This window comes from Salmo trutta, chromosome 40 (assembly GCF_901001165.1).
Source record: "Salmo trutta chromosome 40, fSalTru1.1, whole genome shotgun sequence".
NCBI lineage: Eukaryota > Metazoa > Chordata > Actinopteri > Salmoniformes > Salmonidae > Salmo > Salmo trutta.
Window position 1 is genome coordinate 11993774 of NC_042996.1, and position 23860 is coordinate 12017633.

General features: G+C 44.0%; 1 protein-coding gene across 1 annotated transcript; it reads right to left on the reverse strand.

Moving 5' to 3' along the window:
* Nucleotides 1-41: 41 nt before the first annotated feature.
* LOC115179969 (probable polypeptide N-acetylgalactosaminyltransferase 8) lies at nucleotides 42-17230 on the reverse strand. Its single transcript, XM_029741790.1, has 11 exons — nucleotides 16617-17230; nucleotides 3653-3899; nucleotides 3245-3411; nucleotides 2947-3130; nucleotides 2637-2834; nucleotides 2318-2432; nucleotides 1952-2137; nucleotides 1546-1683; nucleotides 1278-1373; nucleotides 955-1119; nucleotides 42-842 (listed from the first exon to the last, which is right to left on the reverse strand). The coding sequence occupies exons 1-11, from the start codon at nucleotides 16807-16809 to the stop codon at nucleotides 708-710; spliced, it is 1824 nt and encodes a 607-aa protein (XP_029597650.1). The 5' UTR covers nucleotides 16810-17230; the 3' UTR covers nucleotides 42-707.
* Nucleotides 17231-23860: the final 6630 nt, after the last annotated feature.

Here is a 23860-nt window from a genome sequence, read left to right on the forward strand (position 1 = left end):
CTTTGGTGAAAATCTACAGTGAATCAGTAACAAACCACAAATGAGTGTACATACAGGAATCATATTTATTATTTCTCTGCATTTACATTCAGGACCAAGAAGAACACAGCTCAATAGCATTCCACATTCTGTGAAGAAACTGTACATCTGTCCCCATGAAGCTATGTCCAACCAGCAGCTCACTAAGATCACACAGTCATCTCACTGCTGACCACTGATTGGCTTTTCAAAGCGTAACGATAATGCTGTGTTCATAAAGAAGTGGGAAGGTGGTAATTACCAGTTGTGAAGTCGTAAATATCAGTTGGATGTATTCACGTGCTTTGAACTCGTTGAGAAACTCAGATTGGCTAATGGCCAACAAGCTGTGTCAACCATAAACTAAAAGTACAGCTATCATGTTTGTACAAAAATTATAGTGTTCAAAAACTTTGTGTAAATAATATTTTGTTGTTGCATTTAACAATTGAAAATGCTGTTGAAAAGGTAATTTCCTTAGTAGGTGAGGTCAGCATCTGGGAGATGTCGGAGCTCAGGGATGATAGACGAGTTTCCCACTGGTAATTACCAGTTGGAGGGGTGTTCAAGTGGATTTTTAACAATCGTATGTGGTAAATACCACCTTCCCACATGCTTATGATCGCAGCATAACTCCTATAGTCCTTCTGTATTGTCTCTGGTACAGTAGGCCTAACTATCTCAGTGTATCAGAAGTCTTTTATCACATTCCGTATTAACCAGTGCTGCCCACTGCACTCCTGAATGATGAGCTGGTAGTAAGTGTCCTCCCCAATGGCAATCTCCAGACATCTCTTTGTCTGCCTGTTCTGGATGGCATTTCCCTGTAAAACACAGCAAACATTCCACTGTACATCACACTAAAGTCAAAGACATCTCCCATGTTACCAACAGTTTATAAGCATCAATTTCCCAATTTCATGTTGGAGTGCTTACCTGTTGAAATTCCCAGAGCATGTGGAATCCCTTCTGCTTGGCCTCGTTGCACTCATACAGTCCTGGGGTTTGAGTGCCAATGTCCATCAGACAGCGATTACTGTTGTACTTGTGAAACTTGATGCCTCCAATGTAGATCTCCCCGCTGGCTCGATAATAACAGTTCTAGACAGAGAGGATAGATATTTTGACTTTTCTGTATCTGTGGTATTGACAGTACTTTGCATTGTGGTATGGGTTGAATCCCGGCTCTGCTATGGGATGGACCATATTATATATACCATTAGTTAAATTCTGAAATACTAAGCAATGATTCTACAAACCTGTGGATAAAAATAATGGCATCCATGTAAAATAGGTGTGTTCCCCGGAACTGGGCCTTGATCAATACAGAGATCCATATTCAGGTCATTGACCAGCTGTTGATTTTATGGACACAGATTAAACAGTTATAAAAGTGCAAATTCCTATCCTGATAATGAGTTGGATTTATGACCCTGCATCCTATTGAAAAAATAATGCCATGCACCAAACATAGTTGGTGAGTTCCAGAACATTCCAGAACAACAAAAACATTTTAGCATCACTCACAGCTCCATAACCAAGCAAGTCACCCAGGGGGTCTAACATTGGATACACATTGTCCAGATACCACTGGAAGGGTTTGCAGTTCAGACTCTTTCTTAACTTCTTCCTCTCTGAAACATCCCCAATGTCTATGCCATGATCCTGTGGCGAGAAAGAGGAAGATATCTAAATCAGAAGCGCAGGGTACGTGAGCAATCCACCTATTATCCACTTAATGATGGCTTAACGCCATAATTTTACATAGATCCTATGATCTTTATTATGGCATTGAGTAATAGACCATTTTTAGAATATTGACTGTCTAGTCTACTTATTTTTAAACACAAAGCATGCATAACAGCAGTGATTGTTATTCCATAGGAGCAGCTGAACAAAACCTACTTTTTGAAAAGTTTCTTGTGTACAGTACCTTCAGTGGGAGGTTCCAGGCGACGTTGACATTATGTTTGTATTCATCCATCCAGACCTCAGCCACTCTCAGAGCATTCCTCTTCATTGTAATGCTCAGGTCTGGGAGATAGGGTTTATGGGCCCTCTCGATGTGGGCTATTTTAGAACAAGGTATGACCTCGACACTTCCACCACACAGCCACACCTAGACACACCAAACACCAAGAGACAAGGACGAGTTTATAGATATGGACTGAAGTGTCTGGATGTTGGACGTAGATTGGTTTGTTCAAACTGAACGACTCAAGAACAGAAAGCAATTCTGCAAACACAAGTCTGCTTTGATTTCTAACATTCATTCATAAACTGTAGCAGAGGGGCTTACCCGGATGCCCAGTTCAACATTTTCACCTCCATAGATCTTCATACCACCATCCAGAGCACCAATTTCCCCAAAGAACAGGCGATCAACCACTAGTATGCCCATAATGGAGGGGCTCCTGACAAACATACACAACAAATCATGGTCATTTCTAAAATGGGAGATGTGACATTCATTTTAATGAATAGATAACGCAAAATAACAATACAGGTGTAAATATTAGGTAAGATTTTCCTCCCAAAGCTGTGCTTTGCTTATCACCTATTCAAACAGACTTGTGAAACAGGACTGTCATCCGATGATGAAATCACAAACAACTCACTTTCCTGGCTGTGACTCATCTTTTAAGTCATACCACTCAGGTCTGAAGGACTCGTACATACACCACAGGGCCCAGTCAAAGGCATTTGCACTCGGCAAATAACGTGTGACTCTCAAGTCATCGAAATGGACTTTGTCAAACACCGGTGACAACACCACCGTGCGGTCCTCCTTTATCCGAGCTAACAGAGGCTCTGCCCTGTTCACAGACACACAGAGTGAAAACATTGTGTTAAAGGAGACTTTAACATTGTGTTAAAAGAGAAAAAAATATCACTGAGTGTCTTTATAATATAAACCATTCAGACTACCATTCCACGTGGACTTCTATGTGGACATCCAAGATGGCCACCACGTCTCCTTCAGCTTCCCTCCACCCTGAGAGGCGGGCCTGTGTGAGGCCGAGCTGCTCCAGGTGTCTCACTCTCTTCACCAGGCCCGGACGCTCTTCATGGATGAAGCTGATGTAGGCATCCAGCTTCTCCTTTAGGTCCTCTGGGAAAGCAGACACTTGCAAATCACAAATCAACAATGCTTGAAAAGCCACACTTGAGTTCAAATATACTTTCAAATGTTTCTATGCGGAGAGCCTTGACAAATTAGGCGAACCATTGGAGCTGTGGTCATCCACCAGTATGATGTCTTTGAGCAGGCGTTGGGGGGTCTTGTCTATGATGCTGCGGACGGCTCTCTTGATGATTGACAGGGCCTCGTCCAAGTAGATCAACACCACGCTGATGGTGGGCAGGTCATGGGGGTACTGGTGATTAGCACACCTGACAGGCACAACAAAAACATTTGGTCTACCTCATATCATTCATTCACTTCACCAAAACTGCTGTTTCACTCTTAAAGTTAGTCCATTTCAATGTCGTTCGTCAAATTGCATTAAAAGTGCTGGAGATGGAATTGACCTTGAATGACCGCAATGGAACAGACTGGTTAGAATTCAGAAGTCTTGAGTTATCCATCATTTTTTTGTGTAGAGGTGGCAGAGAGATGAGGAAAAGGATTTACTTAGGATCGCGGGTATCAGGGAGTTCCCTGTTCAGGGGTAGTCTGTCACTTAGGAAGGCGTTGTATCCATACATCTGAAACAGCCTCTCTGCCTCTTTCTGCTCCTCCTCTGAGAGCTCATCACCCCAGCTTGTAAACAGAGCTGAGTTGGGGTACAACTTCTTCACCACCTTCCTCTCCTTCTTGACCTTGGTAGCCTTCACAGCCTGCCCCTCTTTCAGACTGATCCCGTTGTTGACTGACTTCACTGTGGACACACATGACAGCTGCTCATTAATTGGTTGTTTCTGTGTATTTCAGATTGTTTAAGGCTGCCAGAATCAATGAAAGTCACTCCTTTTGATACACACAGATTATGACCTAATTTACATAACTACTGTTTGCATTTGATTTTTAAAAAGTTGATTAATAAGGTTTGTTCTGCCCTGGAGGATTACCTTGAAGTAACTGTTGTAAATTTGTAAAAGTAAACAATGTGGCAAATTAGATCAAAATGGAACACATTTTGTACAACAAACAACAGTATGCACGATTAAAGAACATTCTAAAATTATTATTGGACATATTTTATAGATTTTAGCTAATCCTTTATTTGTTTATTTAAACCCTTTATTTAATTGACAATAAATGTGACCGACCGCCTCAATTCAGTTTTATGTTGTAAAATTTTTAATTGTGTTTTTTACATTAGATTAAAGTAGAGACTCAGAGCTAGAAAATGGTATATCATACACTGCAGTTGAGGAACATTGCAAAAGTAATTCTGCATTGAAAGTTGATCAACTTGGAAGAAAATGGCCCTTGGTACATCTACTAGACAACTCTTCTTTGCCTACACCTATTCAGCAATGTTCACACCCTCTTAAGCCTTAGCCGCACCCGTCTCTTTAAGGATTCTCATGTGAGGACGTGCTAAACGGAGTATAGTTTAGTAAACAACCAAAGATTTCAATACAAAAAGTACTAGCCTATAATAATGAAAAACTCTAGGTAAAAATACACTTTATCTAGTCCTTGGCCTATATCCTAATCTAACTTTGATGCAGGTCATGTTGTTCTTTACATTACCGTCTCTGGTAAACACAAAAACAAAGTGTCCACATAAAAATATGTTATACATTTTTGGAATTTTTAGATTACGCTTACACACTAAATTGATGGGTCATGTGAAGGAAAGGCCTCTCTCTAATGTCAATATGCCTTTTCTCCTGCTATTTCGGATAGTTCTTATTGTTTTATTTAACTGTAGAGGCCCCAGTCCCCCCAGCAACATCTAGCTAAGTGGATGGGTCACTATTGTCTAGACATGTACAGTAAACATGTTCATGAAATACAATAGATGGCCGTAATCACCTGGATATCTTGATGGGTCATGCAATCATATGGCGAAGTGGAGTCTTTTGTTTAGACATGTGAACATGTTTAGACATGTATATACATCTTGTTAAATCCAAGATGGCGTAGCAGTCGGACGTGTGTTTGTCTTGTCCTGTGTATATAGTCTTTCTTCGTTTTTTTTCGTATATATTTTAATCTCACTTTCATTTACATTTACATTTACATTTAAGTCATTTAGCAGACGCTCTTATCCAGAGCGACTTACAAATTGGTGCATTCACCTATAATATCCAGTTGAACAAACACTTTACAATAGTGCATCTAAATCCTTTAAAGGGGGGGGTTAGAAGGATTACTTTATCCTATCCCAGGTATTCCTTAAAGAGGTGGGGTTTCAGGTGTCTCCGGAAGGTGGTGATTGACTCCGCTGTCCTGGCATCGTGAGGGAGATTGTTCCACCATTGGGGTGCCAGAGCGGCGAACAGTTTTGACTGGGCTGAGCGGGAACTGTGCTTCCTCAGAGGTAGGGAGGCGAGCAGGCCAGAGGTGGATGAACGCAGTGCCCTTGTTTGGGTGTAGGGCCTGATCAGAGCCTGAAGGTACGGAGGTGCCGTTCCCCTCACAGCTCCGTAGGCAAGCACCATGGTCTTGTAGCGGATGCGAGCTTCAACTGGAAGCCAGTGGAGAGAGCGGAGGAGCGGGGTGACGTGAGAGAACTTGGGAAGGTTGAACACCAGACGGGCTGCGGCGTTCTGGATGAGTTGTAGGGGTTTGATGGCACAGGCAGGGAGCCCAGCCAACAGCGAGTTGCAGTAATCCAGACGGGAGATGACAAGTGCCTGGATTAGGACCTGCGCCGCTTCCTGTGTGAGGCAGGGTCGTACTCTGCGAATGTTGTAGAGCATGAACCTACAGGATCGGGTCACCGCCTTGATGTTAGTGGAGAACGACAGGGTGTTGTCCAGGATCACGCCAAGGTTCTTAGCACTCTGGGAGGAGGACACAAGGGAGTTGTCAACCGTGATGGCGAGATCATGGAACGGGCAGTCCTTCCCCGGGAGGAAGAGCAGCTCCGTCTTGCCGAGGTTCAGCTTGAGGTGGTGATCCGTCATCCACACTGATATGTCTGCCAGACATGCAGAGATGCGATTCGCCACCTGGTTGTCAGAAGGGGGAAAGGAGAAGATTAATTGTGTGTCGTCTGCATAGCAATGATAGGAGAGACCGTGTGAGGATATGACAGAGCCAAGTGACTTGGTGTATAGCGAGAATAGGAGAGGGCCTAGAACAGAGCCCTGGGGGACACCAGTGGTGAGAGCACGTGGTGCGGAGACAGCTTCTCGCCACGCCACCTGGTAGGAGCGACCTGTCAGGTAGGACGCAATCCAAGCGTGGGCCGCGCCGGAGATGCCCAGCTCGGAGAGGGTGGAGAGGAGGATCTGATGGTTCACAGTATCAAAGGCAGCAGATAGGTCTAGAAGGATGAGAGCAGAGGAGAGAGAGTTAGCTTTAGCAGTGCGGAGAGCCTCCGTGACACAGAGAAGAGCAGTCTCAGTTGAATGCCCAGTCTTGAAACCTGACTGATTAGGATCAAGAAGGTCGTTCTGAGAGAGATAGCAGGAGAGCTGGCCAAGGACGGCACGTTCAAGAGTTTTGGAGAGAAAAGAAAGAAGGGATACTGGTCTGTAGTTGTTGACATCGGAGGGATCGAGTGTAGGTTTTTTCAGAAGGGGTGCGACTCTCGCTCTCTTGAAGACGGAAGGGACGTAGCCAGCGGTCAAGGATGAGTTGATGAGCGAGGTGAGGTAGGGGAGAAGGTCTCCGGAAATGGTCTGGAGAAGAGAGGAGGGGATAGGGTCAAGTGGGCAGGTTGTTGGGCGGCCGGCCGTCACAAGACGCGAGATTTCATCTGGAGAGAGAGGGGAGAAAGAGGTCAAAGCACAGGGTAGGGCAGTGTGAGCAGGACCAGCGGTGTCGCTTGACTTAGCAAACGAGGATCGGATGTCGTCAACCTTCTTTTCAAAATGGTTGACGAAGTCATCCGCAGTGAGGGAGGAGGGGGGGGAGGGGGAGGAGGATTCAGGAGGGAGGAGAAGGTAGCAAAGAGCATCCTAGGGTTAGAGGCAGATGCTTGGAATTTAGAGTGGTAGAAAGTGGCTTTAGCAGCAGAGACAGAAGAGGAAAATGTAGAGAGGAGGGAGTGAAAGGACGCGAGGTCCGCAGGGAGGCGAGTTTTCCTCCATTTCCGCTCGGCTGCCCGGAGCCCTGTTCTGTGAGCTCGCAGTGAGTCGTCGAGCCACGGAGCAGGAGGGGAGGACCGAGCCGGCCTGGAGGATAGGGGACAGAGAAAATCAAAGGATGCAGAGAGGGAGGAGAGGAGGGTTGAGGAGGCAAAATCAGGAGATAGGTTGGAGAAGGTTTGAGCAGAGGGAAGAGATGATAGGATGGAAGAGGAGAGAGTAGCAGGAGAGAGAGAGCGAAGGTTGGGACGGCGCAATACCATCCGAGTAGGGGCAGAGTGAGAAGTTTTTGATGAGAGCGAGAGGGAAAAGGATACAAGGTAGTGGTCGGAGACTTGGAGAGGAGTTGCAATGAGATTAGTGGAAGAACAGCATCTAGTGAAGATGAGGTCAAGCGTATTGCCTGCCTTGTGAGTAGGGGGGGAAGGTGAGAGGGTGAGGTCAAAAGAGGAGAGGAGTGGAAAGAAGGAGGCAGAGAGGAATGAGTCGAAGGTAGACGTGGGGAGGTTAAAGTCACCCAGAACTGTGAGAGGTGAGCCATCCTCAGGGAAGGAACTTATCAAGGCGTCAAGCTCATTGATGAACTCTCCAAGGGAACCTGGAGGGCGATAAATGATGAGGATGTTAAGCTTGAAAGGGCTGGTAACTGTGACAGCATGGAATTCAAATGAGGAGATAGACAGATGGGTCAGGGGAGAAAGAGAGAATGTCCACTTGGGAGAGATGAGGATTCCAGTGCCACCACCCCGCTGGCTCGATGCTCTAGGGGTATGCGAGAACACGTGGCCAGACGAGGAGAGAGCAGTAGGAGTAGCAGTGTTATCTGTGGTGATCCATGTTTCCGTCAGCGCCAGGAAGTCTAGGGACTGGAGGGTAGCATAGGCTGAGATGAACTCAGCCCTGTTGGCCGCAGACCGGCAGTTCCAGAGGCTGCCGGAGACCTGGAACTCCACGTGGGTCGTGCGCGCTGGGACCACCAGGTTAGAGTGGCAGCGGCCACGCGGTGTGAAGCGTTTGTATGGCCTGTGCAGAGTGGAGAGAACCGGGATCGACAGACACATAGTTGACAAGCTACAGAAGAGGCTACGCTAATGCAAAGGAGATTGGAATGACAAGTGGACTACACGTCTCGAATGTTCAGAAAGTTAAGCTTACGTTGCAGAAAATCTATTGACTAAAATGACGAAAATGATACAGTACTGCTGGCTGGTGGAGTAGGCTAGCTAGCAGTGGCTGCGTTGTTGACTTTGTTTGACCGTGTAGCTGGCTAGGTGTAGCTGGCTAGGTGACCTCGATAGTTTCAGTACTACACCTTGTCATGATGCAAAAGCAACTTTGTAGCTAGCTAACATAACACTAATCAAGACGTTCCTTTGTAATGTATTTTAGTTTCTAGTGTTACTAGTTGGCTGGGTTAGGAAAAATGGCGTCGCGGGGGACGGCAATAGCTGGCTAGCTAACCTCGGTAATTACTAAACTACACAATTATCAGGCTATGACAAAGACAACTATGTAGCGAGCTAGCCAACACTGCACTAGTCAAATCGTTCCGTTGTAAAGTATTGGTATCTACAGCGCTGCTAGTCGGTAACGGTTGGCTAGCTGTTGGCTAGCTAGCTAGCAGTGGATTAGTGATGACTAGGTGTGTTGACTACGTCTGGCGTCGCGGCTGGCTACTTACTAATAATTACTCTAAACTACACAATTATCTTAGATGCAAAGACAACTAAGTAGCTGGCTCACTAACACTACTAACACTACACTAGTCAAGTCGTTCCGTTGTAATGTAATAGATAGTGCAGCTAGTCGGTGGAAGTTGGCTGGTTGGCTAGCTAGCAGTGTTGACTAGCTAGCTAGCTAGCAGTGATGACTACGTTAGGAGGACGAAGATAGCTAACTTCGATAATTACTCTAAGCTACACGATTATCTTTGATACAAAGACGGCTATGTAGCTAGCTAAGAAAAGAATTGCTCGGATCAAACAAATCAAACCGTTGTAATGTAGTGAAGTGTAATATTACCTGTGGAGTGAAGCGTAGTGCGAGTGCTCGCTCCAAACTTTCCATCTAAGAACTAAATATACTTTCCTGCAATCCGCCTCACCCAATGTGGTACAGATCTGCTATTTTTATACTTTTTATCTGGAACCTCCATCAGAGGCTAGCCAGCAAACTAGCTACTAGCTAGTAGTCATTGTTAGCCACTACTAGTGGTCTTCACCTTTAGCTCGGACACCAGCTAGCTTTAGCTCGGTCAATACCTGCCAGTCTGCACAGCGCGATATCAACCCAGAGCATATCGAAGCATATCAGACTGCTTTTCTCTACCACATCACTGGATTCCTGCCGCAAGCTCTGGACCATTACACTGGATCATCGCAGCTAGCTAGCTGCAATCGAGTGGCTATTGCTGGCTAACGCTCTGTCCTGAAGCAAGAACCAGTTAGCCTTGAGCTAGCCTCGAGCTATGCCCATCTCCCGACTGACCGACGAATGTATACCAGCTAACTCTTGGGCTACAATACCTCTTTTGCCAATTGGCCTGGACCCTTTATTGTCGACACCGAGCCCCGTTGATCCATCATGACTGGTCTGCTGACGTAATCGTCCGATATGGCTTGAGGATTTTCCATTGCGATGTCGCCGAAGACCCATCTGCTAGCTCCGGCCCGCTAGCTTTCTGAACGTCATGGCTCCCGCTCGCCTAGCGTAGTAGCGACTACCAAACGGCTCCCTGACTCACATATTGCTGCTCATTGGACCCTATGATCAATCAGCTACACAGCTGATGCCTGCTGGACTGTTCACTAACATGGTACCTCATGTTGTTTATCAACCCCAGCCTTGAACTCAGGTCCTGTGTGTACCTAACTGACCCTCTCTGCCCATTCATCGCCATGTACCCGTTGTTGTCTTAGCTCTCCTGATCAACACCTGTGATTGCTTTATGCCTCTCTCTAATGTCAATATGCCTTTTCTCCTGCTATTTCGGTTAGTTCTTATTGTTTTATTTCACTGTAGAGCCCCCAGTCCCACTCAACATACCTTAGATAGCTCTTTTGTCCCACCCCCCACACATGCGGAGACCTCACCAGGCTTAACTGGTGCCTCCAAAGATGCAACCTCTCTCATTGTCACTCAATGCCTAGGTTTCCTCCACTGTTCTCACACCCTACCATACCCTTGTCTGTACATTATGCCCTGAATCTATTCTACCACGCCCAGAAATCTTCTCCTTTTATTTTCTGTTCCCAACGCACTAGATGACCAGTTCTTATAGCCTTTAGCCGTACCCTTATCCTACTCCTCTTCTGTTCCTCTGGTGATGTAGAGGTTAACCCAGGCCCTGTAGCCCCCAGCACTACACCTATTCCCCAGGCGCTCTCATTTGTTGACTTCTGTAACAGTAAAGGCCTTGGTTTCATGCATGTTAACATCAGAAGCCTCCTCCTTAAGTTTGTTTTATTCACTGCTTTAGCACACTCAGCCAACCCTGATGTCCTAGCCGTGTCTGAATCCTGGCTTAGGAAGGCCACCAAAAATTCAGAAATTTCCATCCACAACTAAAACATTTTCCGTCAAGATAGAACTGCCAAAGGGGGCGGAGTTGCAATCTACTGCAGCGATAGCCTGCAGAGTTTTGTCATGCTTTCCAGGTCTGTGCCCAAACAGTCCGAGCTTCTACTTTTAAAAATCCACCTTTCCAGAAATAAGTCTCTCACTGTTGCCGCTTGTTATAGACCCCCCTCAGCCCCCAGCTGTGCCCTGGACACCATATGTGAATTGATTGCCACCCATCTATCTTCAGAGTTCGTACTGTTAGGTGACCTAAACTGGGATATGCTTAACACCCCTGCCATCCTACAACCTAAGCTAGATGCCCTCAATCTCACACAAATTTCAAGGAACCTACAAGGTACAACCCTAAATCCGTAAACATGGGCACCCTCATAGATATCATCCTGACCAACTTGCCCTCTAAATACACCTCTGCTGTCTTCAACCAGGATCTCAGCAATCACTGCCTCATTGCCTGCGTCCGTTATGGGTCCGCGGTCAAACGACCACCCCTCATCACTGTCAAACGCTCCCTAAAACATTTCAGCTGGCGGGCCTTTCTAATCGAACTGGCCCGGGTATCCTGGAAGGATATTGACCTCATCCTGTCAGTAGAGGACATCTGGTTGTTCTTTAAAAGTGCTTTCCTCACCATCTTAAATAAGCATGCCCCTTTCAAAAAATGTAGAACTAAGAGCAAATATAGCCCTTGGTTCACTCCAGACTTTATTGACCTTGACCAGCACAAAAACATCCTGTGGTGTACAGCATTAGCATTGAATAGGCCCCGCGATATGCAACTTTTCAGGGAAGTCAGGAACCAATATACACAGTCAGTTAGAAAAGCAAAGGCTAGCTTTTTCAAACAGAAATTTGCATCCTGTAGCACTAATTCCCCAAAAGTTTGGGACACTGTAAAGTCCATGGAGAATAAGAGCACCTCCTCCCAGCTTCTCACTGCACTGAGGCTAGGAAACACTGTCACCTCCGATAAATCTACGATAATCTAGAATTTCAATAAGCTTTTTTCTACGGTTGGCCATGCTTTCCACCTGGCTACCCCTACCCCGGCCAACAACTCTGCACAACGCTTCTCCTTCACCCAAATCCAGATAGCTGATGTTCTGAAAGAGCTGCAAAATCTGGACCCCTACAAATCAGCTGGGTTAGACAATCTGGACTCTCTTTTTAAAAAATTATCCGCCGAAATTGTTGCAACCCTTATTACTAACCTGTTCAACCTCTCTTTCGTATCGTCTGAGATCCCTAAAGATTGTAAAGCTAACGCGGTCATCCCCCTCTTCAAAGGGGGAGACACTCTAGACCCAAACTGTTACAGACCTATATCCATCCTGCCCTGCCTTTCTAAAGTCTTCGAAAGCCAAGTTAACAAACAGATAAACCGACCATTTCGAATCCCACCGTACCTTCTCCACTATGCAATCTGGTTTCAGAGCTGGTCATGGGTGCACCTCAGCCACGCTCAAGGTCCTAAACGATATCATAACCGCCATCGATAAGAAACAGTACTGTGCAGCCGTCTTTATCGACCTGGCCAAGGCTTTCGATTCTGTCAATCACCGCATTCTTATCGGCAGACTCAATATCCTGGGTTTCTCAAATGACTGCCTCGCCTGGTTCACCAACTACTTCTCAGATAGAGTTCAGTGTGTCAAATCGGAGGGCCTGTTGTCTGGACCTCTGGCAGTCTCTATGGGGGAGCCATAGGGTTCAATTCTTGGGCCGACTCTTTTCTCTGTATATATCAATGATGTCGCTCTTGCTGCTGGTGATTCTCTGATCCACCTCTACGCAGACGACACCATTCTGTATACAGTTCAAGTTGGAAGTTTACATACACCTTAGCCAAATACATTTATACTCAGTTTTTCACAATTCATGACATTTAATGCTAGTAAAAATTCCCTGTCTTAGGTCAGTTAGGATCACCACTTTATTTTAAGAATGTAAAATGTCAGAATAATAGTAGAGAGAATGATTTATTTCAGGTTTTATTTATTTCATCAAATTCCCAGTGGGTCAGAAGTTCACATTCACTCAATTAGTATTTGGTATCATTGCCTTTAAATTGTTTAACTTGGGTCAAAAGTTTTGGGTAGCCTTCCACAAGCTTCCCACAATAAGTTGGGTGAATTTTGGCCCATTCCTCCTGACAGAGCTGGTGTAACTGAGTCAGGTTTTTTGGCCTCCTTGCTCACACATGCTTTTTCAGTTCTGCCCACAAATGTTTGACGGGATTGAGGTCAGGGCTTTGTGATGGCCACTCCAATACCTTGACTTTGTTGTCCTTAAGCCATTTTGCCACAACTTTGGAAGTATGCTTGGGGTCATTGTCCATTTGGAAGACCCATTTGCAACCAAGCTTCAACTTCCTGACTGATGTCTTGAGATGTTGCTTCAATATATCCACATAATTTTCCTGCTTCATGATGCCATCTATTTTGTGAAGTGCACTAGGTCATCCTGCAGCAAAGCACCCCCACAACATGATGCTGCCACCCCCGTGCTTCACGGTTGGGATGGTGTTATTCGGCTTGCAAGCCGCCCCCTTTTTCCTCCAAACATAACAATGGCCCTTATGACCAAACAGTTCTATTTTTGTTTCATCAGACCAGAGGACATTTCTCCAAAAAGTACGATCTTTGTCCCCATGTGCAGTTGCAAACCGTAGTCTGGCTTTTTTTAATGGCGATTTTGGAGCAGTGGCTTCTTCCTTACTGAGCGCCCTTTCAGGTTATGTCGATAAAGGAGTCGTTTTACTGTGGATATAGATACTTTTGTACCTGTTTCCTCCAGCATCTTCACATGGTCCTTTGCTGTTGTTCTGGGAATGATTTGCACTTTTCGCACCAAAGTACGTTCATCTCTAGGAGATAGAACGCATCTCCTTCCTGAGCGGTATTATGGCTGCGTGGTCCAGCCTAATCTTATTACATTTGCACACATTGTACACAGATTTTTCTATTGTGTAATTGACTGTACGTTTGTTTATCCCATGTGTAACTCTGTGTTCTTTTTTTTGTCGCACTGCTTTGCTTTATCTTCGCCAGGATGCAGTTGTAAATAAGATCTTGTTCTCAACTGGCCTACCTGGTTATATAAAGGTGAAATATGTTTTTTTAAAGAAATTTAAAAAACATGTAGCTAACTAGCTAGCTAGCTAAACAATGAACCGGATAATCCCAACTCATGTTACTACCAATACACACATTATCATACCTGTAGTATGAACCTGCAGGTAGCTAAAGCTAACAACTAGGCTATAACTAGCAATGCAAAGGGATTTCTGATTTGAATAACATTTCAACACAGATCACACACGTAACGTTAGCTAGCGATCCAGCAAGCTAACGTTCGCTAGATAGCTAACTGTATGATTTAACTTGCAATGAAAACAACTTTGACAAAATTAGAAACATAGAATATCTGAAAATGTAGCATGACTTTTACTCGTATATATGGATGAACGATTCACGGCAGACTGGAACCAGCTACATTTTATTTGGCCAGCATTGTGTCAAGTCATTTCATTTCATATTGACTGTGGTGTGTGCAGAAAGTAGTCCATCACTTTTTCCAACTGATCTGTCAATAACGCCTGCTAAATTCAGGGCATCAATGTTGTTGAGAAAAGCAGCAAAACTTTTGTAGTTCTCTATGGCTAACGTTGCATCTTTCAAAAACAGAGCGTGGTAGAAAGGACTATCAACACATACTGAGCAGTTTATGTTATAGACAGAAGCATTCTCCATGGCACACCAATCCAAATTTACCTCCCGGAATGTCCAGCCCATTCATTAAGTCAGCCAATAATGGCTAGCAGGAAAGTTCCTGGCTTTTTCCGTGGTTAAACCAACTAGTCTCGTAATTTAAATGTTTTATTCGTATTTACGGATGGAATACAAGTTTGTTATTAACGCACATGAAAGTTCACGTTCCAGAAGGCATTTCTGCCATAAAACACAGTGTTATAAAAAAATCATGTTTACTTTCAAATGCCTCTCCTATGAAGTAGTGACGTGTGACATACGCCTAGTTTCCTGAACAAGTCACAAATTCCCTTTCACAATAATCCATGTGAAGTGTGAAATAACTTTTTGGGGGATCAACTCTAGATGTAGGCTCATGCTAGACTCAAATTGGTTCTCAATTAAATAAAGGATTTAACAGTGGCAGCATGTACAGTATGTTAACCAGTGGAGGCTTCTCAGAGGAGGAAGGGGAGGACCATCCTCCTCAGTGAAATTTCATAGAAATAAAAACATTCTAAACATTAAAAAAGTTATCTTTTATAGATAAAACTATACTAAATATATTCATATGTCACCAAATAATTTATTCAAATACACTGTTTTGCAATGAAGGTCTAAAGTTACTTCAAAAGCACTGTCTGGGGTAGCACCATGGTGTAGCCGGAGGACATCTAGCTTCCGTCCTCCTCTGGCTAAATTGAATTCAATACAAAACCTAGGAGGCTCGTAGGCCTCACCTCCTTCCATAGACATACATGGTGATTGTGACCACTTCTGTAGGACTTCCTCCAACCAATCAAAGCTTTAGCAATAGGAACTGACATGTTGTCCATCCAATCATAGAATTAGGATCAGAGAATGAACCTAGTGTGTGGAAAGTGAGAATATGATTCACTGGAATGAATGTTTTATAAGGCCTACAGCTGCATAGGCCTGCATGATGCAAACATGCATAAAGCAAGCTCAGCCCTGTGAGTTCTGTTGTCTATCAGTTGTTGTCTATGTGTCTGGGTAGAGTAAACCCCCCTCCTAATCCAGTCTAAATATAATTTCTATTAACAAATATAAGGTAGCTGCAATTTGACAGGAGTTTTTCTCAGGAGTTTTTTTAAACCATGTGACCTGATTAGGAAAAACCGGTCCCATCATAACCCATATTAAACCTTTTTACAACTGATTAATCACTGTCATACTTTATAGGGTCCAGAGTTTTCCTAGTTAGGTTAGAATATAAGGAACAACTCCAGGCCCCAGGGGGTATAAATTGCCCCACCACTCTGGGACCTATGGTGCCACCAGTCTTCTTGCAGTTGTCAGTTATTAGGTATGTGGATGATCAGGGATTTATTCCAGAACGTTTCTTGAGCTACTTTGATGTGTCAAGTGGGCGAGATGTGCAGTCTGTGTTTGACTTTATGAATTTTGAGAGTTAACTTCATAGAGTTGTCCAAACCTATGATGGCACAGCTGTAATTATATTTACAGCTAAGTCCCCTCCTGTTCCATGATTAAGAGGTGATGACCACATCACTCCACTACCATTGTCAACTCTCTCATTACATGAACTGGAGTCACTTCTCATGTGCAGGCTCATTTATTTTATTTAACCTTTATTTAACTAGGCAAGTCAGTTAAGAACAAATTCTTATTTACAATGACGGCCTAACCCGGACGGCGCTGGGCCAATTGTGCACCCCCCTATGGGAATCCCAACCATGGCCGGATGTGATACAGCTTGGATTCAAACCAGTGACGCCTCTTGCACTGAGATGCAGTGCCTTAGACTGCTGTGCCACACGGGAGCCCAGTTATTGTGAGTAAGGGTACAATTACTTTTTCACACTGAGGAATTTGGTGTTGCGTAACTTAATTAAGTAAATAAAACAAGTGTCCATTTTTTGTATTATTTGTAAACTCAGGTTCCCTTTATCTAATATTAGGTTTTGGTTGAAGATCTGATAACATTCAGCATCAAAAATATGCAAAAACAGAGGAAATCTGACAGGGGTCAATACTTTTTCACAGCACTTTTAAATGAAGGAGACTGATACTCACCCAGCTTCTCGATGTGAGCCTCCATCTTCTCCAGCCTGTTGAGCATGTCCTGGCCCCTGACCGAGTCATCCTGATGGGCCCTCTGCAGTCTTTCCCCATGAGAATGAACCTCCCGTTTAATGGATGTGATGTAGAGTATTCCAGCGGCCATGGCCAGCAAAGAAGCCAGCCCTCGAACCCAGCTTTTCCTCATCGTCCTTCTGCGTGTGAGCGCTCAGCCTGGGGATACAGACAGGATGGCCTTCCTCTCTCACTGAGATCCAGGCTCGCCTGAAAGGACGGAGGGGTGTTGTAATAGAAAGTTCCAAGTGAAGAAAAGAGAAGAGCAGTCGCAGATAGTCAATCAAAAATCTGTTTGTTTTACTAAACAGAGAGTAACCTCCAGCACAGAAGCAGAGAACATGTCTAACTGGCCTTCTCTGGAAACACCCTTGTATCCTATCCTTAAATACCAGCCCGAGAGGCTTGTAGGAAGTCAAAAGGCAGTGACTTTGTCAGCTGCTACAGAATCACAGTGTTTCACACAATACAATAGTAATCAGTGTATCCTCTGTCCTTGTACCTACAGTCTTGTGTCAACCATATCAGCAGTTACGAGTTTAATCCATAACATACAGCCTCTAGTCTAGTGACCATCAACCCGAGTGTTACAAACAGAACGCTGGAAATCCCCTGATTACACAATCTCTAAATTAAATATGTGACCGACCGGCTCGATTCAGTCTTATGTAGCAAAATATGAAATTGTATTTTAAACATTGAATAAAAGTAGACTTAGCGCTAGAAAATGGTATATCATACATGACAGTTGAGAAACAATGGAAAAGTCATTTGAAAGTTGAAAACTTTGGATGTTGATTAACGTGTAACCCCAGTTTAGAGAAAATGGCAGTGGAATGTTTTGTTACACCTGTCACACCAGCTCTTCTGTCTACATCCATTCAACGTCTTCCACACCCTCTTAAGCATCAGCCCCACCCATCTCTTTCAGGATTCATGTGAGGCCATGTGCTAAACAGTGAATACAGTCGTGTACTAAACATCCAGAGATTTCAAGAATAAAGGCTGGTTTATACTACGTCTATCAACATGTCTGTATACAGTTGTCATTCATTATTACAGGAAACTCAACAATATCATTATTTAAGTTAATGGCGAGCTAATTACAGAAAATAGCTTATGGTTGTGAGTGTGACGAAGCAAAAGCCAGGTATTCTACTAGAGCAGTGGTTTCCAAACTTTTTATAGTCCCGTACCTCTTCAAACATTCAACCTCCAACTGCGTACTGCCTCTGGCCCCATAGCCAGCGCACTATCAAATATTGTTGTTTGCCATCATTGTAAGCCTGCCACACACACTACATGATACATTTATTAAACATAAGAATGAGTGTGAGTTTTTGTCACAACCCGGATCGTAGGAAGTGAAAAAGAGTTCTTATAGGACCAGGGCACAAATAATAATATAATAACAATCAATAATGTTGTCCTTTATTTAACCATCTTACATATAAAACCTTATTTGTTCATCGAAAATAGTGAATAACTCAGGTTAATGAGAAGGGTGTGCTTGAATGGATGCACATAACTCTGAAATGTTGGGTTGTATTGGAGAGAGTCTGTCTTAAATCATTTTCCACGCACAGTCTGTGCCCGTATTTAGTTTTTCATGCTAGTGAGGGCCAAGAACCCACTCTCACATCAGGTATGTAGTTGCAAAGGGCATCAGTTTTTTAACAGCGCGATTTGCTTAGGCAGGATACTCTGAGCGCAGCCCAATCCAGAAATCTGGCAGTGGCTTCTGATTAAATTAAATTTTCACAGAAATGCTTGTTGCAATTTCGATGAGGCTCTCTTGTTCAGATATCGGTAAGTGGACTGGAGGCAGGGCATGAAAGCGATAACGAATCCAGTTGTTTGTGTCGTCGGTTTCGGGAAAGTACCTGCGTAATTATGCACCCAATTCACTCACGGTGCTTCGCTAAATCATATTTGACATTGTCCGTAAGCTTGTGTTCATTTGCACACACAAAATTATACAGTGATTGAAAGAACTGTGTGTTGTCCTTGTTAAAGCAGACAGAGAAGAGCTCCAACATCTTAATCATAGCCTCAATTTTGTCCCGCACATTGAATATAGTTGCAGAGAATCCCTGTAATCCTACATTCAGATTCAGGTGAGAAAAAACATCACCCAGATAGGCCAGTCGGAAACTCGTCATCATGCAAGCGGTTAGACAAGTGAAAATTATGTCAGTAAAGAAAACACTTGTCACAGGCCGGCTCATAGCCTGTGGCAAAAATTAGGGGAATGGAACAACAGGTTTAGGCCAATCAAAAGGTTCTTTATTGTAAACCAGAAACTTAACTTTAAACAAAGAAAAAGGAATGAGGAGGAGGAAGAGAGAGAGAGAGAGAGAGAGAGAGAGAGAGAGAGAGAGAGAGAGAGAGAGAGAGAGATTAGTGAAGCAGTTTTAAATACCCTGAGCCCAGGTAGCTCCAATCACTAACGACCCTCCTCTTCCTGAAGTAGGAACCGCCCCTGCACTGCAGAGGGGCCGTGACACCGCCCTCCTTAAAATGAGCCCCCCCCCCCCCCCCCCAAAAAAAAACAGATACCAGTCCCGGCTCCTAGCAGTAGCCCTGTGTCCCCTAGCTGACTGTCCATCCTCAAACTCAGCAGCCTTGGTACCTGGGGAGCAATTTAAGAGAAAAGAGGCGCAGACAGCCCGCAGGGGTCAGCAGAGAGAAAATACAAACTAGGCTAAAGGAGCACGGGACAGAGCATCAGCAATGATATTATCCTTACCCCTAATGTGTCTAATATCGAGGTTGAATGGTTGCAAGAACAAAGCCCAACGCATCAGGCGCTGGTTGGGATTTTGCAGGGACTTCAGAAAAACAAGTGGGTTGTGGTCAGTGAACACAGTTAAAGGGGTTAAACCAGAACCAACATAGACCTCGAAGTGCTGTAAAGCCCAAATGAGACCTAAAGCCTCCTTTTCAATTACAGAATAGTTTTGCTGATACTTATTACATTTCCGGGAAAATAAACTGACTGGACACTCAACATTGTCATCATTTTCCTGGAGAAGCACAGCCCCAGCACCGATTTGACTGGCGTCTACCTGCAATTTGAAAGGTTTCCCAAAATGTGGTGCTGCCAACACAGGTGCCAAACACAAAAGAGCCTTAACTGCATCAAATGCCTCTTGACACTGGGTGGACCAGATAAATTCAGCCTTGGCCTTCAACAGATTGGTCAGGGGGGACACTACTACCGAAAAGTTTTTACAGAAAGCACGGTAGTACCCCGCCATTCCCAGGAAGCGCATCAGTTCTTTCTTTGTGGAGGCCTGTGGGAACTGCTTCACAGCCTGAACCTTGGCTTCCACGGGACAAACACCCTGACCAACAACCTTGCCTAGGTATGTGACTGTAGCTTTGGCAAACTCAAACTTTGCCAAATTGATAGTCAACCTGGCCCACACCAGTCTTTCGAACAGGGCTTGCACTCTCCAGACATGCTCCTCCCAAGAGTCTGAGTAGATGACCACGTCGTCCAAATACACGGCACACCCTTCCAGACCTGAGACCACCCGATTCATCAGCCTCTGGAAGGTGGCTGGAGCATTCCGCAACCCGAAAGGCATCACTGTATAAGAGAACAAACCAGATGGAGTTATAAAGGCAGCAATCTCACAAGCTCTTTTGGTAAGGGGTACTTGCCAATATCCCTTTAAGAGATCAAATTTGCTGACATACTTAGCTGACCCAACTTGATCAATACAGTCCTCCATCCTAGGAAGAGGGTAAAGGTCTGCTTTAGTAACATTGTTAACTTTCCTATAATCAGTGTAAGGTCTGAAAGTGGAATCAGACTTTTTGACCAGAAGACAGGGTGAAGCCCAATTTGAACAACATGGCTCCGCAATACCATTGTCCAACATATACTGCACCTCTGTTTCCAATTGCAGTCTCTTCTCCTGAGATACACAATAAAATCTCTGTTTGATAGGCTTAGCATCTCCGATGTCTATGTCATGCTCAATTAAATGGGTTATCGATAGAGTGTCAGAAAACAAAACAGGGTAGCTTCTAATAAGAGCTACCAATTCATCACGTTTCTCAGAGTCTAAATGATCTACCAAAACCCCAAGGTTTTGCAAAGTCTGGGAGTTTTTCAATCGACCTTGTAAGACCTCATCCGAAACCCTAACTACCTCCTCTTCTCCCCCCTCCACAAACATTTTTACATTTGTAGTCATTTAGCAGACGCTCTTATCCAGAGCGACTTACAGTAGTGAGTGCATACATTTCATACATTATATATATTTTTTTCCATACTGGTCCTCTGTGGGAATCGAACCCACAACCCTGGCGTTGCAAAAGCCATGCTCTACCAACTGAGCCACACGGGAACACCATATTGAAAAATGTTTCAATAAGATAGTTCAAATCTGACACTTTGCGCAACACAGTGAAAGGACCACAGTATTTTGCCTGAAAAGGTGAACTTACAAGAGGCAAAAGAGCAAGTATATGATCACCGGGACTAAACTCACGCAGATCAGCCTGTCCGTCATATTTCAGTTTAATTTTCTGTTGAGAACATTTTAGTTTTTCTTTCGCCAGTTCACCAGCCCTATAAAACGTCAACCTAAAACCATTTACATAGTCAATAAGGTTCCGTGGTGGTTCCTCAGGCAAACAACCATCCTGCAGCACTGCTAAAGGCCCACGCACCTTATGACCAAACACTAAGTCATTTGGGCTAAACCCTGTGCTTTCCTGCACTACTTCACAAGCAGCTAGTAACAGCCAAGGTAACCCCTCCTCCCAATCTGCAGACAGTTCTGTACAGTATGCACGAAGCAAGGATTTTAAAGTTTGATGAAAATGTTCCAAAGCTCGCTGGGTCTGGACATGGAACGCAGTAGACTTGTTGTGTTTAACTTTAAGCTGTTTGAGAACCTGAGCAGATAAATGGGAGGTAAAGTTAGACCCCTGATCTGACTGGATGATTTTTGGAATCCCAAATGTTGAAATAAATTGAGTTAACGCTTTAACTATTGATTTAGAAGTTATGGTACGAAAGGGAAAAGCTTCCGGATATCTAGTTGCTTGACACATAACAGTTAATAAGTAGCTATGACCTGACTTGGACCGTGGTAAAGGCCCAACACAATTGATAATAAGATGCTCAAAAGGTTGTCCTACGGCTGGTATTGGATACAAAGGTGCTGGCTTTACAACCTGGTTTGGCTTGCTTGTGCGCTGACACGTATGACAAGTTTTAATAAACTGAGCTACAAACCGCTTTAAACGTGGCCAGAAAAAATAATGGAGTATGCGATCATAAGTTTTACCAACACCCATATGACCTGCCACATCACCATGTGAAGTTTGCAACACATTATTTCGCAAAGTAGTAGGTACAACTATTTGAAAGACTGGTTCTCCTAGACCCTGATCATAGTGTGGAACCCATTTCCTAACCAACAGCCCATCAAGAAGAAAATAACACTGAGCACTATTCCTCTGAATAGTGAATCAGGAACAACTTTATCAAACAGATCAGCCAAGGTAGTATCGGCCTTTTGAAAACGTTAAGCTCGTCTCTCAATTTAAAAAAACATGTCAATACTTTGCCCCTTGATAACCAGCGCACTTCTGTATGTTGTAAAAGTGTTACATGGTCGCTGCCCATATCATTGTATAGTGCAGAAAATACATGAGAGTTCAGGGGCCTTGCTTTAACAAAGTTAACCATTTTCACTCTCGTTTCCAAAATGTCTTTCAAGCTGTCAGGCATTTTCTTGGCAGCAAGAGCATCTTGGTGGAAGCTGCAGTGGCTTCGGGAGCAACTGCTTGCATGCGCATTACCACTCCACTATGTCTCCCTGTCATGGCTTTTGTGCCATCAGTACAGATACCAGCATGAGTAATAGCTACGTTTGGCTACATACGGACAGTTAGTGGAATTCTCGCGAGAGAGTAGCGGTTAATGCATAGTGGATTATTTTGTTTAGACATGTAGCTAGCTAGCTAGCTAAGCAATGAACGATGATCCCAACTCATGTTACTACCCTGCATGAATCTACAGGTATTTAAATGTTAACCAACTAGGTTCAATGTTAGCTCGCTAGCTAACATTAGGCTATAACTAGCAATGCAAATGGCTAGGAGATACAAATAATATTACTACACGGATCATACAAGTAATGTTAGCTAGTGAGCCAACCAGCTAACATTAGCTAGTTCGCAGCACACTTTAACTTCCAATGAAAATGACTTCATGGCAAAATTTGAAACATATAATATCTGAAAATGTAGTTAGCTAGACTCTCTTACCCATGTACATGGAACACTTCTCCCTTTCTGTCACATATGCCATGTCCACCCTTAGTTTTAAGATGTAATCCGGAGACAGGTGTTGACAGGTGATTTATACAACAGCCTTCTGTGTTCTCTTTTCGAATACCCCTGCATTTGCAATCAAATCCCTGAGGTTTCTCCATCTCCTTAGCTATCATACTCTGCTTCCACCAGGCATTCCACTGATTTCAAAACCCAGTCCTCCAGAAAGTGGAGAGCTATCTTTAATAAAGAATGCACCTTAGAAAGGATTACCTACAAATACTGAGCAGCTCATTATAGACAGAAGCGACCTACATGGCAGACCAATCCGAACTCATCTCTTGACATAACCATTATCTCAGCCAATCATGGCCAGCGAGAAGGTTCCTGCTTTTTTCCGAGGCTAACCCAACTAGGCTCGTAATTTAATCATTTTATTCGTATTTACAGATGTAATACAAGTTTGTTATTAACCTGTCTGTGCTAGGGGGCAGTATTTTCCCGGCCGGATGAAAAACGTACCCAATTTAAACAGGTTACTACTCTGGCCCAGAAACGAGAATATGCATAGTATTAGTAGATTCGGATAGAAAACACTCTGAAGTTTCTAAAACTGTTTGAATGGTGTCTGTGAGTATAACAGAACTCATATGGCAGGCAAAAACCTGAGAAAAATCCAAGCAGGAAGTGGAAAGTCTGAGAATTGTAGTTCTTCTTTTGATTCTCTATCGAAGCTAGTGTCTGTGGGGTGACGTTCCACTTCCTAAGGCTTCCATTGGCTGTCAGAAAGTGGTTTGAGCATTTTCCTGTCACTGGGCAGATAATAGGAGCTCCGTTTCTGAGTGGTCTGCCTGGCAACAAAGAGATTGGATATGCGCGGAGGA

What these genes read in the sequence shown, in the direction of transcription:
- LOC115179969 (XM_029741790.1), bottom strand. Translation starts at nt 16,809, where the DNA reads ATGAGGAAAAGCTGGGTTCGAGGGCTGGCTTCTTTGCTGGCCATGGCC. An exon ending in CCTGATACCCGCGATCCTAA is followed by an intron (nt 3,412 to 3,652) that starts GTAAATCCTTTT and finishes TGTGCCTGTCAG; the next exon opens with GTGTGCTAATCACCAGTACC. An exon ending in ATAGAAGTCCACGTGGAATG is followed by an intron (nt 2,835 to 2,946) that starts GTAGTCTGAATG and finishes GTCTGTGAACAG; the next exon opens with GGCAGAGCCTCTGTTAGCTC.